This window comes from Drosophila arizonae, chromosome 2 (assembly GCF_054131065.1).
Source record: "Drosophila arizonae isolate 15081-1271.41 chromosome 2, UAZ_ARI_1.0, whole genome shotgun sequence".
Lineage (NCBI taxonomy): Eukaryota > Metazoa > Arthropoda > Insecta > Diptera > Drosophilidae > Drosophila > Drosophila arizonae.
The window spans coordinates 19,722,073-19,734,531 of record NC_142922.1 but is presented as its reverse complement, the minus strand read 5'-3'; the positions used below and the strand labels follow the sequence as shown (position 1 = coordinate 19,734,531).

Sequence of the window (12,459 nt, the reverse complement as noted above, 5' to 3'; positions counted from 1 at the left end):
AAGATTTGTAAACGTAAACTTTCGAAAAAGAAGAAATAAACCAGAAGTAAATATCGACAAACAGCGTCGTGGTCGGAAAAAATTAAGAAAAACTTAAATGAGTTAAAAATTCCACACAACTGCGTGAGAAGTCGCCGCCGTCGTCGTCGATACGGCTGTCGGAGCTGAAGTTGCAGTCCGTAGTCGCTGCTTTAGTATTGGGTATTGCTGTTATTGTTTTTTAGGTTTTTTTTTTTCATTTGCGGTTGGTTTATGCATTGGCTTAAACGAACGAGCGGCCTCAGTCACAACAACAGCAACAACAACAACAACAACAACAACGTCGCATTTATTGATCGCCGCGTACCGATTATTGTTTAAACTGTTTTCAATGCGTTTACTCTGTGTAAATATTATTTTTTCAATTTATGAGCCACGTACCCCGACGAGGCTGCTGTCCGGATGAGTCGAAGATACCATCAGGCCCAGAGCGATCCCCCGACTGACAGACGACAGACAGTCTGTCTCCCTCCATTTGCGTTGGCGCGCAGACAAATCAGCAATATCAATTGGAAATCGAATTCGCAGTCGAAATTGGAGATCCTCAAGATACATAATGAAATGCTCATCATTAAGATGATGTCTCATGCACTCGGCTTAAATTTCTGCCGAAATATTTTAATGCCATTCATTTATTGCCGCTTAACGGCAATTGCATCAGAATTGCAGTGTAATTGGCATTCCCGAGTTGCAATTATAATTTTGACAAGAGACGAGTTCAATTGGCAATGGGAAAGTTTATGGTTGAGGCGGTAACAAAAGAGATTCTTTTATGGAAATATGCTATGTATTTGGAAATGCCTCAGAAAATATAGACATTAAAAATAGCTAAGTAAAGTATTTTTTATTTTATTTAGCTTATTCATTTTCAAACTCTCTATATAGTATGATATATTAAAGAAAATTAAGATAAATGAAAATAAAAAATACTTTAAGAATTAGCTATCTACTACTATTATACTACTATTCTACTACTATTCTACTACTATTCTACTACGATTCTACAGCAAGTATTCTACTACTATGACATTACTATTCTAGTACTATTCCACTACTACTCTACTACTAGTCTACTACTATTCTACTACACCTCTACTATTATTCTACTAATATTCAAAATCCAAAGGAATGGCAAAAGGCAAAAGGAATGACTTTGAAAAAAATTGACAAACAATAAAACAAAAATTAAAAAGAAAATTTTTTTTAATATAACAAAATCAAATAGAAAAAAATAAATAAATAAATAAAATAAAATAAAAAAAATCGGTTTTCATGCTGCACAAAAAAATAGGAAATTGGCTCACAGCTTTAAGCTGGCCATAAGTGCGACAGCAGTAGATAACTCAATTAAGTGTGTCTTTAATAATAAATAGATATAGATATAGATATTTGTGGATACATGGGGTCGATCTGTATTGGCGCACAGCACGTCAAGAGCTCATTTGGTAAAACGAACATTTGTAGACAGGCGCCATCTAATGCCAATGTTTCAGACAAAAATCTAAGTCAGCCTCAGAGTCGGCGGCAAAGTCGGAGTCGGAGTTGGAGTTGGAGTCATCTCCAGCCAGGAGACACTGCGTGCGACTTGAGATTCATGCTGGGTGCGACAAGCTGCCAAAGATCAAACGTTGTTGTCACGACCGGGCAGCAGGTGGAAGTGTGTTGATGGCGACGCTGATGATGATGATGATGCGGGAGCGCACTTACAGTAAGTCATTTTAAAATTGGCCAAAAGTAGCCGCGTTTTTAAGAGGCAGGCAGTCAGGTAAGCTGGCTGGCAGGCTGGCAGTACAATCATAATTATCATTATGACGTTGGCCAGTTGGAGATGTTGCAACATGTGGCACGCACACACACTCAGCCACTCAGTCAGTCACTCAGTCAGTCAGTCAGTCAGTCAGTCATGCACTCAGTCAGACATGATAAATGCATGACCATGTAGCTCTGATCTAATTAATAGGCTGCATAGTTTTTGCACCTGCGTTCGGCTGCGTGGAAATTTGTTAGTTTTACTTTCGGTTTTCCAATCACCGTCACCATCGCGCACAAATCACATATCAGCTCCGATTCACAATTTATATGGCAAAACACGAACGGCTGCGCGGTACGTGCGTTTGGGACCCACGTTTATGTCCAGCTGTAGCCCCAGCCCCAGCGCCAGCCTCAGCTCCAGCGCCAGCCCCCAACTACCGGCTACACTATTAATTTGTATGATATAATCGCTTTGGGGAGGCGTGTACCCTCAATTCGCGCCATGTACCGAAATTAGTTGCCATTTTCATTGATTGATGGGAATCCATAATAAATGTTAAACTGCTATTAAAGTCATGTAGCTTGTTTTGATTGCTGCCACTGAGTGTAATCAAACTAAAGCTGGCTTCATTTGCTCTTAATTTATGGTAGCTTTTTCAAACATTTGTTAATCATATTATATGATTACATGTGATTCATATACGAATATATATTTATGTAAAGAAAAGTTTTCAAATAACATTTCAATCGAAAAGACTTGCATATACGTAAGTATTGGAGAAGCAGGTTCTTGATAGATATATAGACATGACAAAGTCTGAATTAATAGGATTTTCATTTTAAAAGAACTCTATAAATGTGGATATTTAAAGAGAAGCAACGCAATTCTTAAATTTTCTTTATTTCTAATAAATTTAGTTTAAAATTGTGTGTTCTGTGTAATAATGAAATGACTATAAATTTACATAAAAAGTAGAATATAAAATATTGTATTGTATTGTACTGTATTGTCTTATAATGTATCTTCAACTTTCTCCAGTTATATAAACAATTTAATTAAGACATTGGCAGTTAGCATGCGTTAATAGTGGAGTGAGGCAATCGTAAATCTATTTAACGAGGAGCTAGCCTAAGCCATCAGCTCCATTGACCATGTTGGTGGGGCAACGCTAATTGGATATTCACACTTTTACACATTTGGGGTGGCGTGAATGAGCCACAGAAAAAGCGCCACACCCAAAATAGGCAACTGGTAAGCGCCATTAAACAGAGCAGAAAAAGAGAGTAGGAGATGGAGATAGAGAGAGGGAGATGCACATACGCAAACCAGCTCAACTCGAGGCAAGTGCGAGTGCAGCAGTTTATGGCTGAGATGGGAAATGGTAACAAAAGCCAGCTCCAGCTAACGAGAGCGAGTGTATGAGACCCCAAAAATAGGCATACCAATGTGTGCGCATGCGCGGAATTTATGGTGACATTTGAGTGATTCGCGCAACGTGTCATGAGCAGCTCTCGAGGATCTGGACAGCAGCAGCAGCAGCAACAGCAGCAGCAACAGCAGCAGCGGCAGCAGTTTGGTGTAAAGGCCAATTAAATTGACAGAGAACTGGAACACTGAGCGGCGACTGTCTGACTTATGGGCCAGGAGCATGTAATTGCATTGAAGAAGGCCAGTTGGCTTTTCAACTCTGCCGATTATCCCAGCTGCTGTGTGCGGCATCAGTGCGCATTCCAGGCTATTCACTCTACATAAGTGGCACACGAAATTAGCGTAATTTCCAGGCAACGCCGACGCAGCATTCGACTGGACAAGTGTCAAAGTGAAAGAGGCGAATTCTCGCACAGGTTGCACTTCTTGGGAAATGCAAAGCATTCAGAGTTGGACGGCCGATCGGTCGCTCGGTCGGTCACACACTTTCTGATCTTGGCATGGCGATAAGAAGGCTCGACCCCTTTGCGCATATGGCACACATAACGATTATTCCATATTTACTTATTGTATGTACATACTTATTGCCAGCTCCCAGGACTCGGCCCCAGACTCAGAGCCCAAGCCCCAGCCCTGGCACAGGCACAAACCGAGTCACAGACGCAGGCATATTATTTGCGCGATTAAATTGATCGCGGCTGCCTCTATCTCCCTCTCTCTTGCTCCCTCTCTCTCTCTCTTCTTCTCCCGACTCTCCTTCAGGCTTTCAGAGGCACTGACTCCTACTGTGTCTGTGCTCGGTTGCCGTTCGAGGCTTCTGCGGCAGTCAACTTCACGCTTCGCTCAAGCATCACCAAATAAATTTCATTGAGCGTTCCTGCACAGTGGGCTGTATAGCTCAAAGGAAAAAAAAAATATATATATATATATACATTTTTTTACATATACATATTTTTATTTGCAATAATTCTTATATTAAATAATATTTATATTTTAAGAATAAATTATTTATATTTATAATATTTATATTTTAAGAAAAGCTTTCTTTGCTTATTTGAGCATAGCTAAAGTCTTAGGCTTTTTCATGCTTTTAGGTCACTGTGCATTGGCAGAGTTACTGTTGTTGCAGCAGCACTCTGTGTGATCCATGGCGATGCGCTTGTGAAGCTGCAGCTCCTTGTGCTGGTGCGCATTCCAAGTACTTTACCTTTACCTTTGCCTTTGCCTGTGCCTTTACCTTTACCTTTACCTCTACCTTTAACTTTGCCTTTACCTTTGCGTTTACCTTTAGGTTTAGCTTAGTTTTACCTTGGCATTTTAGCTTTTGAGCGCTGATGCTGCATGCCGCAGCGCATGCTTCATCTGTTGCATGTAGTTACCGCTTTCATGGCTAAGTGGTTGGCTGGACATGGTCATCTTATTTCTTTTGTGTTTGGGTGCATAGCCTGCGACCCCCCTGCTGGATGCTGTCCCTGCTGTCGTCATCGTCATCGTCGTCGTCGTCGTCGTCGTCGTCGTCGTCGTCATCCTCGTCCACTCCTTGTGGCTGTTCCTTTTGCTGTTGCGTGTCACGTACAAGCAATTCGCATGTTTCAAAAATGCTTTAGACATGGCCCTCTGTTTGTCTCGGTGCTGGTGGTTTGGTTTTTAGGTGGCTTGCAGCAGCCGCATCGGGCGGTTTTTGGGTTTGATAGTCGCCATCAAGTTCGACTCGGGTCGGCTGCGTTCTGGGCGCGGCGGGAATCGGCTGAAGCACATACTTGAGCGCATACTTAAAAATAAATGTTAATTCTTTTATTTATTTCCTTTGTCAGATTAAACGGTTTAAAGGTTACATGCGGACCCACGAAAGCTGTCCGCTGTAATGGCTGCTGTTTAAATCAGTCACGAGCTATGAAATAATTCACATAATGATCACCAATAAATATCCTCTGAGCTTGCCCGAAAAGACAATTAATAAAAGGCTAAGCGTATCCTCAATTCACATAAACGTATTCTTCATAAAGTTCCCTAAAACTAGCTGAGGCAGTCATAAACTAGATGTCAGTCCTACATAATCCTTTCATGGACCTGCTGACCTCTGTGTGAGTGAAGACATTCTTCACTCGCTCGCACTTCCTAATTAAACGAGCTCAGTGCCTTGCCCAGCTCTGGTGATATACCTGCCAGATTGTGGGCAACTCCCTTGGGGCACACACACACCCAGCTGCGGCGAGTCCAGTACCAGTTCTCACGCTGCGTCCGATCACCTTTTGGTGACCAGCGCAAACCAGTACACATCAATCTGGCTGTGTCAACACCCCGGCTGGCGACATCCGCCAGCGCCAGTTGGAGCTATCTAGGAGCAAGGACAGCGGAGGCAGAGACGCAGACTGAGACGAGTTGGCAATGGCACCGGTTACCACCAACTGTTACTCCTGTCGACGTGCGATGCCCTAAAAGGATGTTGCACTCCTATTGACTTGTTAATGTGATCACTTTAACTGACCCAAATATAGTCAAACGTTTCAATTTGTGCAACGCTTTTGGGCAATTGATAGCCATGCAGCCAGCCAGCCAACAGAAGTCAACCCACAGTCAGTCTAACTCGAGCTCACACAGACTCGGTTCCACTCAAAGTCGCTGTCTTAGTTTCAGCTTCAGTCCGAGTCATAGTTCCAGTCCCAGTCCCAGTCTCAGTCCCAGTTACAATCGCAGTTCATCGTCACCAGCGGACAACGCGTAACGCGGTGCAGACCGCCTTAGGCCTTAGGTCTTTGTTGGGTACAGCTTTTTGCCAGTTTATTTGTTGGTAGAGGCTGCCTGGCTTCCTCTTGTCTTAGATCGTCTGACGCCAGTTGACAGATTGCCCCGAGGCTAAAAGTCGCTGTCTCTGCGCAGCTTATTTGGGTTTGTGTTTTGGCTCCGCTGGTGTTGATGAGTCAGTGATATGACCATGGTTGGGCAATGGAAGAGACCTAACTAGCTGTATTTGAATTGCGTTCAATGTACAGCGGTTGCTGGCTCAAGCAAAGTGTCTATGCATAAATTAATAGAGTTTAGGTAGACGACGAGATGGCAGATCTATTGAGTTCTATTATAAGAGATAATATGACTTTCACTTTCGATTCTTGCTACTTGATAAGGTCATTGATAGCTGATAAAGAGAATTCGCCTAGACCCTGGTAAGCCCGCTTTAAGCCTTATAGATGACAGGAATATACTGTAACAATTTGTATCCTAATCATGATCATTATATATACGCTCTGCTGCAGCCTATCATTCGAGTCGGAGGCCACACGCTACGCCAGCAATCATTGATCATCCGTAAACTTTGCTTGCTTATATTGAAACATTAAAGACGACCACGGGCAGGAGGAATGCCAGAGATCGTGGAGAGGACAACATCATTGAGGATTTTTGTTAAAACGCATTTCATTAACCTGCTGCAGCGCAAAGCCGCAGTCGGGGCCAACTGGACCCACTATATGTGAAGTTATGAGCGAACGTGAGGCGCAGCATGATGCAGAGCCGCATGGATGCCAGCTCTGGTGTAATTTTTGGCCAGCCAGTCGAGCAGCCAGTCGGCCAGCCAGTCAGCCGTCCAGCCAGCCATTTCTAAGATTATGAAAAGTGGCTCTCGCCGTTGCGTATGCTCGCATCTTCAAAGGCTCAAATGCAGCCAGTTCTGCAATCGGGCTGCGACGATCGGCGGCGCAGTCAGTGCCAGCATCCCAGAGACGCCAGAGAGACCGAAGAGCCGTAGCCTAAGTGCAATGCTCAGCATGTGCAGTCGTCGTTGCCCAAAAGCTGAGTCTCGGCCAGCCATTTATTGGGCATTTTAAGGGCTTCAAAGTGGGTGTCTCTGTGTGTGTGTGTGTGTGTGTGTGTGTTTCGCTCAAATGCTCCTCATGCTGCTATCTCCTTTGGTATGCCATGTGTGTGTCTGTGTGCGTGTGTGTGTGTGTGTGTGTGCTCTATAGGTGGTCATTATCACGACTTCGCGTCCTATGGGTTTAGGCTGCGCTGCATCGTTTGCAGCAGATAGCTGAAAATGATGGAACGATGCAATCTTTCAGGCATTTAATGAATTCTATGAGCAGCTCCAGATTTACACTAAAAGTATTAAAATTTTAGAGTATTACTAAATGTACAATATTATTTATTTATTTATAAGCTGAGCATATGAAAGTATACAATATTTACACTACTGCCTTTCGCATCTACTTAAATTACGCATACGCCATGTGAGCTAGAAATATTTAGTAGCCAAATGGCTCTCACAATTATTTCTACCCAACTTTTAGTAGAGTAGCGAACAAATGTTGAATGTTTTTTTTTTTTTTTTTTTTTTTTTTTTGTTAAAAATCTCAGCAGCAGCAGCTACAACCACAGCCACAGCAGTAGGACTGGCAGCTGCGGCCAACCACATTTTCAACTGCTGTTCTACTTAATTTGCCGCTGCGTGCGTTGCCGATTTGGATGAGGATGCACCACCATCGCTACGCCACCGCCGGCAGTGAGACAGCAAGACATCGAGACAGTGAGACAGCGAGAGACAGGGCTCCCACTCTTGCTCCGCACAGGTCGCCAGCGGTGCTGCACCACCGAGCATCATCTGCTGACCAGAGCTACAACAACAATTACCGCATTACCGACGCGCCGTTGACTGAGTGACTGAGTATAAGGATGAGGACGTTGAGGGCGTCGTGACGCGGTGGTGCTGTTGGTGGTGCTGTTGCTGGTGGCGGTGCCCAAGTGACTTCTGCGCCACTTTTGCGGGGCCGCGGCTCGGTTTTACTTATTTGATTTGTTTATGCAGATTAAATGCAAACGATCTTGATAATGACATTAACCGACAGAAGAAGAAGACGACAGCGTCAGGGACACGAAATGAGAGAGAGACTACAACTGAAACTGGGACTGCAACTGCGACTGCGACTGCGACTGCGGCTGCGACTGTGGCTGTTGCTGGGACTCTGTGTTGTCTGGATTGTTAACTTGACAGCTTTTGAAGGCAGTTTCGTGAGCCTCGCACCGCAATCGTCATGAAGCACGGCTGGAGCACCGGCTGAAGGCGGGCGGGAGACCGCCAGAGAATCAGCCAGCCGCTGCTTTGGGCTGACCCAGCGCCGTTTTTGGTCAATGTGCTTAAAATGAATGCCCCGAAACCGAACTCTAACTCCTCTCGCCTCCCCCCTCGCCAGCTCTCCAACAGCTTGTAGCCTAATTAGCTGAAAACGGATTACGCTGGCCAGCAGACAACAACTGGAGTGCGGCTGCTCTGGCCAGTCGAGTCGAGCGCCTGTCGGCCCCAATAAGCCAAACGTCGCTGCTCATTAAACTCTTACACCTTGCCAGCTGATACGGATACCGTTGGCCATATTAAATGCAAAACTGAAGTTCGTAAAATCACAGACTCTTCAAAATCTTGCTGATGTCATAAACAAAATGCTCAACGAGCTTTACAGCACAATTAACATTAAGCATTCAAGCACTTGGCTTTGCTCTGCTGTTCAGCGGCGTTTTGGCTGAGCGTTAAAAATCGCCATAAAATTGCCAACAGGAGAAAAAAATAACGCCGCTTTAAATTGCGGACTTCATAAATTCGTTGGCTAAAAATGATTTAAAAAAAAAATAAAATAAAAATAAAGGAATAAAAAGCAAGCCAAAAAACTGAATGCCTGCCATATTTTTATGCTTGACGCATGCGCAAACTGCTTCCGTGGCGTGTGTGTTTTTTATGTGTGTGTGTCTTTTTTTTCAGCTCAGTTTCTATTGGTGCGATCCATCGATCCAATACCCGAACCGAGTTGCCTGCTGCATTATCATTTAGCGACGTTTTTGCGACTTTTCCTTTACATTTCCGGTGCAGAGTCGAAATTAATCAACAGCTTCATGGTTATCGTGCTCAATATCATCAGCGGACTGAGCCGCCAGAGTCAGCGACCGCATCATCAGGAGGATTGGAGGATCGGGTCCGCACACACACACATACACATCGACAAGTCTCATCATAATTATCGTCGGCTTCTTTTTTTTCGTAACTCACATTTAGATTTTGAGTGTTTTTTACTTGATTTCTGTTGCCTGCTTCACGCTTAAATGAAAGGATTTCGTTTAAAAGGGACTTTAGACTTAATTATGTGGGCCTCGCTTTGTTTTTGTTTTCTCATTTTCAATGGCAAAACATAATTATTATTTACTGATCATTTTTACTAAATTAAATTCAAATGCGTGAGAGTGCTTTGAATTTTGTTGAATGTTGAGTTAAATAAAAATATAATTAATATCTAAATTATGTTTTTATTTATCAGTAAAATGTCTTTTTTTCCAAAATATTGATTCATCCAGAAAAAACAAGACAGAGACAAAACGCATTTTCTCATCGTCTTTGAATTTGCAACTCTGAATTGAGTGCAGCTCTGAGTGATATCCTACCTCTATAAGCTGAAAGCCTTGCAATCTTAATGCCCGCACCAAAGGCGCACAAGAAGCGAAAAGCAAAAGGAGAAAAAAACGGCAAAACTTAAAAGTGAAAGCTTCGGGACAAAGTTATTCGAAATCAGCTTAATGCCTGCATTTCATCTTCATCTTAGACACAAACAAACTGCAAACCGACAACTCGCAGTTATTGAAATTCAATGTAAATCTATGGTGATATGTCATACAGGCGTAGAAAATGCAACGAAGACAGGCCACAGCTGAGGCTTGCGGCTTGAGGCATGTGGCTTGAGGCTTGTGGCAGTTGCAGGCTTTGTGGTGCCTGAGTCAGGTGCTCTGCGGCCATGCCATGCTTCCCACCACAGAGTCAATGCGAATTTCAAAACGAAAGCCAATCGCGCACGTCATCGATATTTTGTAGATGCATTAAATATATGTATTTAATTCGAGTTGGCCAAAACCAAACCGAACCACGATACCGGCGAGCCTGCAACAGGTAACTGCCGCGTTTCGTTCGTGCCTGTCGCAGTTGCATTGCAAAACTTGTCAAACGCAAACGCAATCGATACGAATATCAATCAAATCCAAAGAAAAGAAAACGTCTGAGCTCTAGGCGGAGTAGTGGACTCGAAGATACTCTGTAACAGATGTAATTGAAATAATGTGGGAGAATTAACTTGATATCGATATTTGCTCAGATCTAGAGATCATGAAGATTTATAAATCAAGTGGCGTTACATACCTGTGCGACAACTATTATACCCACTTCTTTACATATTCAATTCGGTTACAGGGTATACAAATAAACCAAAAATCAAACTTCTACTCAAAGCCGTTGACAACCGTAAGCAGCGGCAGACAAAACAAAAAAGCCGAAGAAAAAAAGAAAAAAAAAACTATTCGAATTCGATAAAGCAAACATTTATGCATATGATATTTAACAGATCGTAGCGACTTTGACGACATTTGAAAATCCGGAAGCGATAAATATTTTGTGTGTATATAAGCTACCAAATTTTTATTATCTTGGTCTTAATACTCTAACGTGGGCAGAACACTTTTGTCACGATATCTGACATTTCAGTCATTTGATGCAACTTTTATTCGTGATGAGTCACTGAAATTCGTAATCCTAACTTCAAGAATGGCATAGAAATTCCATTGAAGTTACTTTGGGATTTCATGTATTTTAAGAGTATACATTCGTCGGTGTTCGTTCAATTGTTCTATCTTGTCTTCATTGTGACTCAGCTGTGTATTGAGGTGTCGTCCGTCGGGGCTGCGAAGAGCTTGTTGGACTTCTTATTGCTGTTATAGCTGGCATTTAGGTGCATTTTATGTGGCTATTTTGTATTTTCATTTATATAAATATTGTAAACGATCTTTGTCTTTGCCTGTGAATGAAACCGGGGCCCGTGCGACAGGGGCTCAGTATTTGGGTCAGCTCTTTGGCTGTTTTGTGGTTTTCACATTTCATTCGGGCTTTACTCGCATTTTTATTTCTTCTCCGCTGACAATTTTTATGCTGAAAGACTCCGGCAGATGCTTCACAAATTAATTATGACAGTTTATTTATTTAATTATTTTACCCAGCTTCAAAAAGGGCGCCGACACCAGCCAAAATCGGGGAATAATTATGTTGTGACTCAGTTTGAGATTAAATATATCTTCAATTCCCATTCTCATTGGGCTTGAGCTAAAATATTGTCAGTTGAATAATGTATGTATTATTGTTTGAAATTTAAAACAGTATTGCGTAATCAGATATTAAATGGGAAAAAATGATGCTCCAATTACAATAAATGTAAATAATATTTAATAGAGATTAAATTTTAATACCCCTACAAATATTTTAAATAAAAACAAAATAATATAATACGGTTTTCATTGAACAGTCGGATCGCAGTGCAGTCATGAGGAACACGTTATATATTGTCGGGATTTTTGAATTGTGTTTAATATTAAGGCTCAGCTTAAATGTAAGTTCAAAAATTCTGAAATTTACAATATGGCTCTAATAGAATTACCTTATGATAGAATGCAGCTGAGCTTAAGTTTACGAATGCTGTCTGCACTTCTCATAATCAATCGTGGGTCGCAATACATACTTGCAAACTGAAGGCAATCAATCGAAACAAGACGGTTTTTAATTATAATGGAACCCTTTTGCATCCCGCTTATATTATAAATGCTGAAGCCGAGTTCTTTGTTAAAGCAAATGGCTACAAGCCTTGGCTTTACAAGCCACAAGTAGATATCTGTCGATTTGTGGAGAAGCCTTATAATCCAGTTGTACTATTGATTTATAAAGCGCTTAGAAAATTCAGTAATTTCAATCATACATGTCCGTTTGTGGTAAGTGGAGCTCTCAACTATTTGAATAATAATATTATTTATATGATACGTTTAGGGTCTCCAAACTGTTAATGGCTTTTACATAAGCTATGCGGATGTGCGTGTTCCAATACCATCTGGTGAATATTTGCTGAAAATCAATTGGCTATTCGAAAAACGACTTCAGCTCTCTACAAATCTCTATTATCGTATTCAAGAATAATATTTAACGATGTATTTAATGCGGTTTTATATGTATTTTATATGTGTACGTATAAGTACGGGTATAACATATAAATAAAATTTGAAAAAAAAAATCGAGCAATTATTATAATAAATGGTTTTTATCTAGAACATGCAGATGATATCTTTTGTATTTTTTGTTAGTTATTGGGCATATACCCATACTATAGATATGGTATTCAAATAATGTAATGATCAATATTAAATATTCAAATGAGCCATTGCGACAGTCCGTCAGA

At 41.7% G+C, this 12,459-nt stretch overlaps 1 protein-coding gene across 1 annotated transcript; it reads left to right on the top strand.

Annotated features, from left to right (window-relative positions):
* Positions 1–11,284: 11,284 nt before the first annotated feature.
* On the top strand, positions 11,285–12,200 carry LOC149270542 (uncharacterized). The gene is made up of 3 exons (XM_089462297.1): positions 11,285–11,622; positions 11,681–11,998; positions 12,054–12,200. Exons 1-3 carry the CDS (start codon positions 11,557–11,559, stop codon positions 12,198–12,200), a joined length of 531 nt encoding a protein of 176 aa, XP_089318423.1. The 5' UTR covers positions 11,285–11,556.
* The last annotated feature ends 259 nt before the right edge of the window (positions 12,201–12,459 follow it).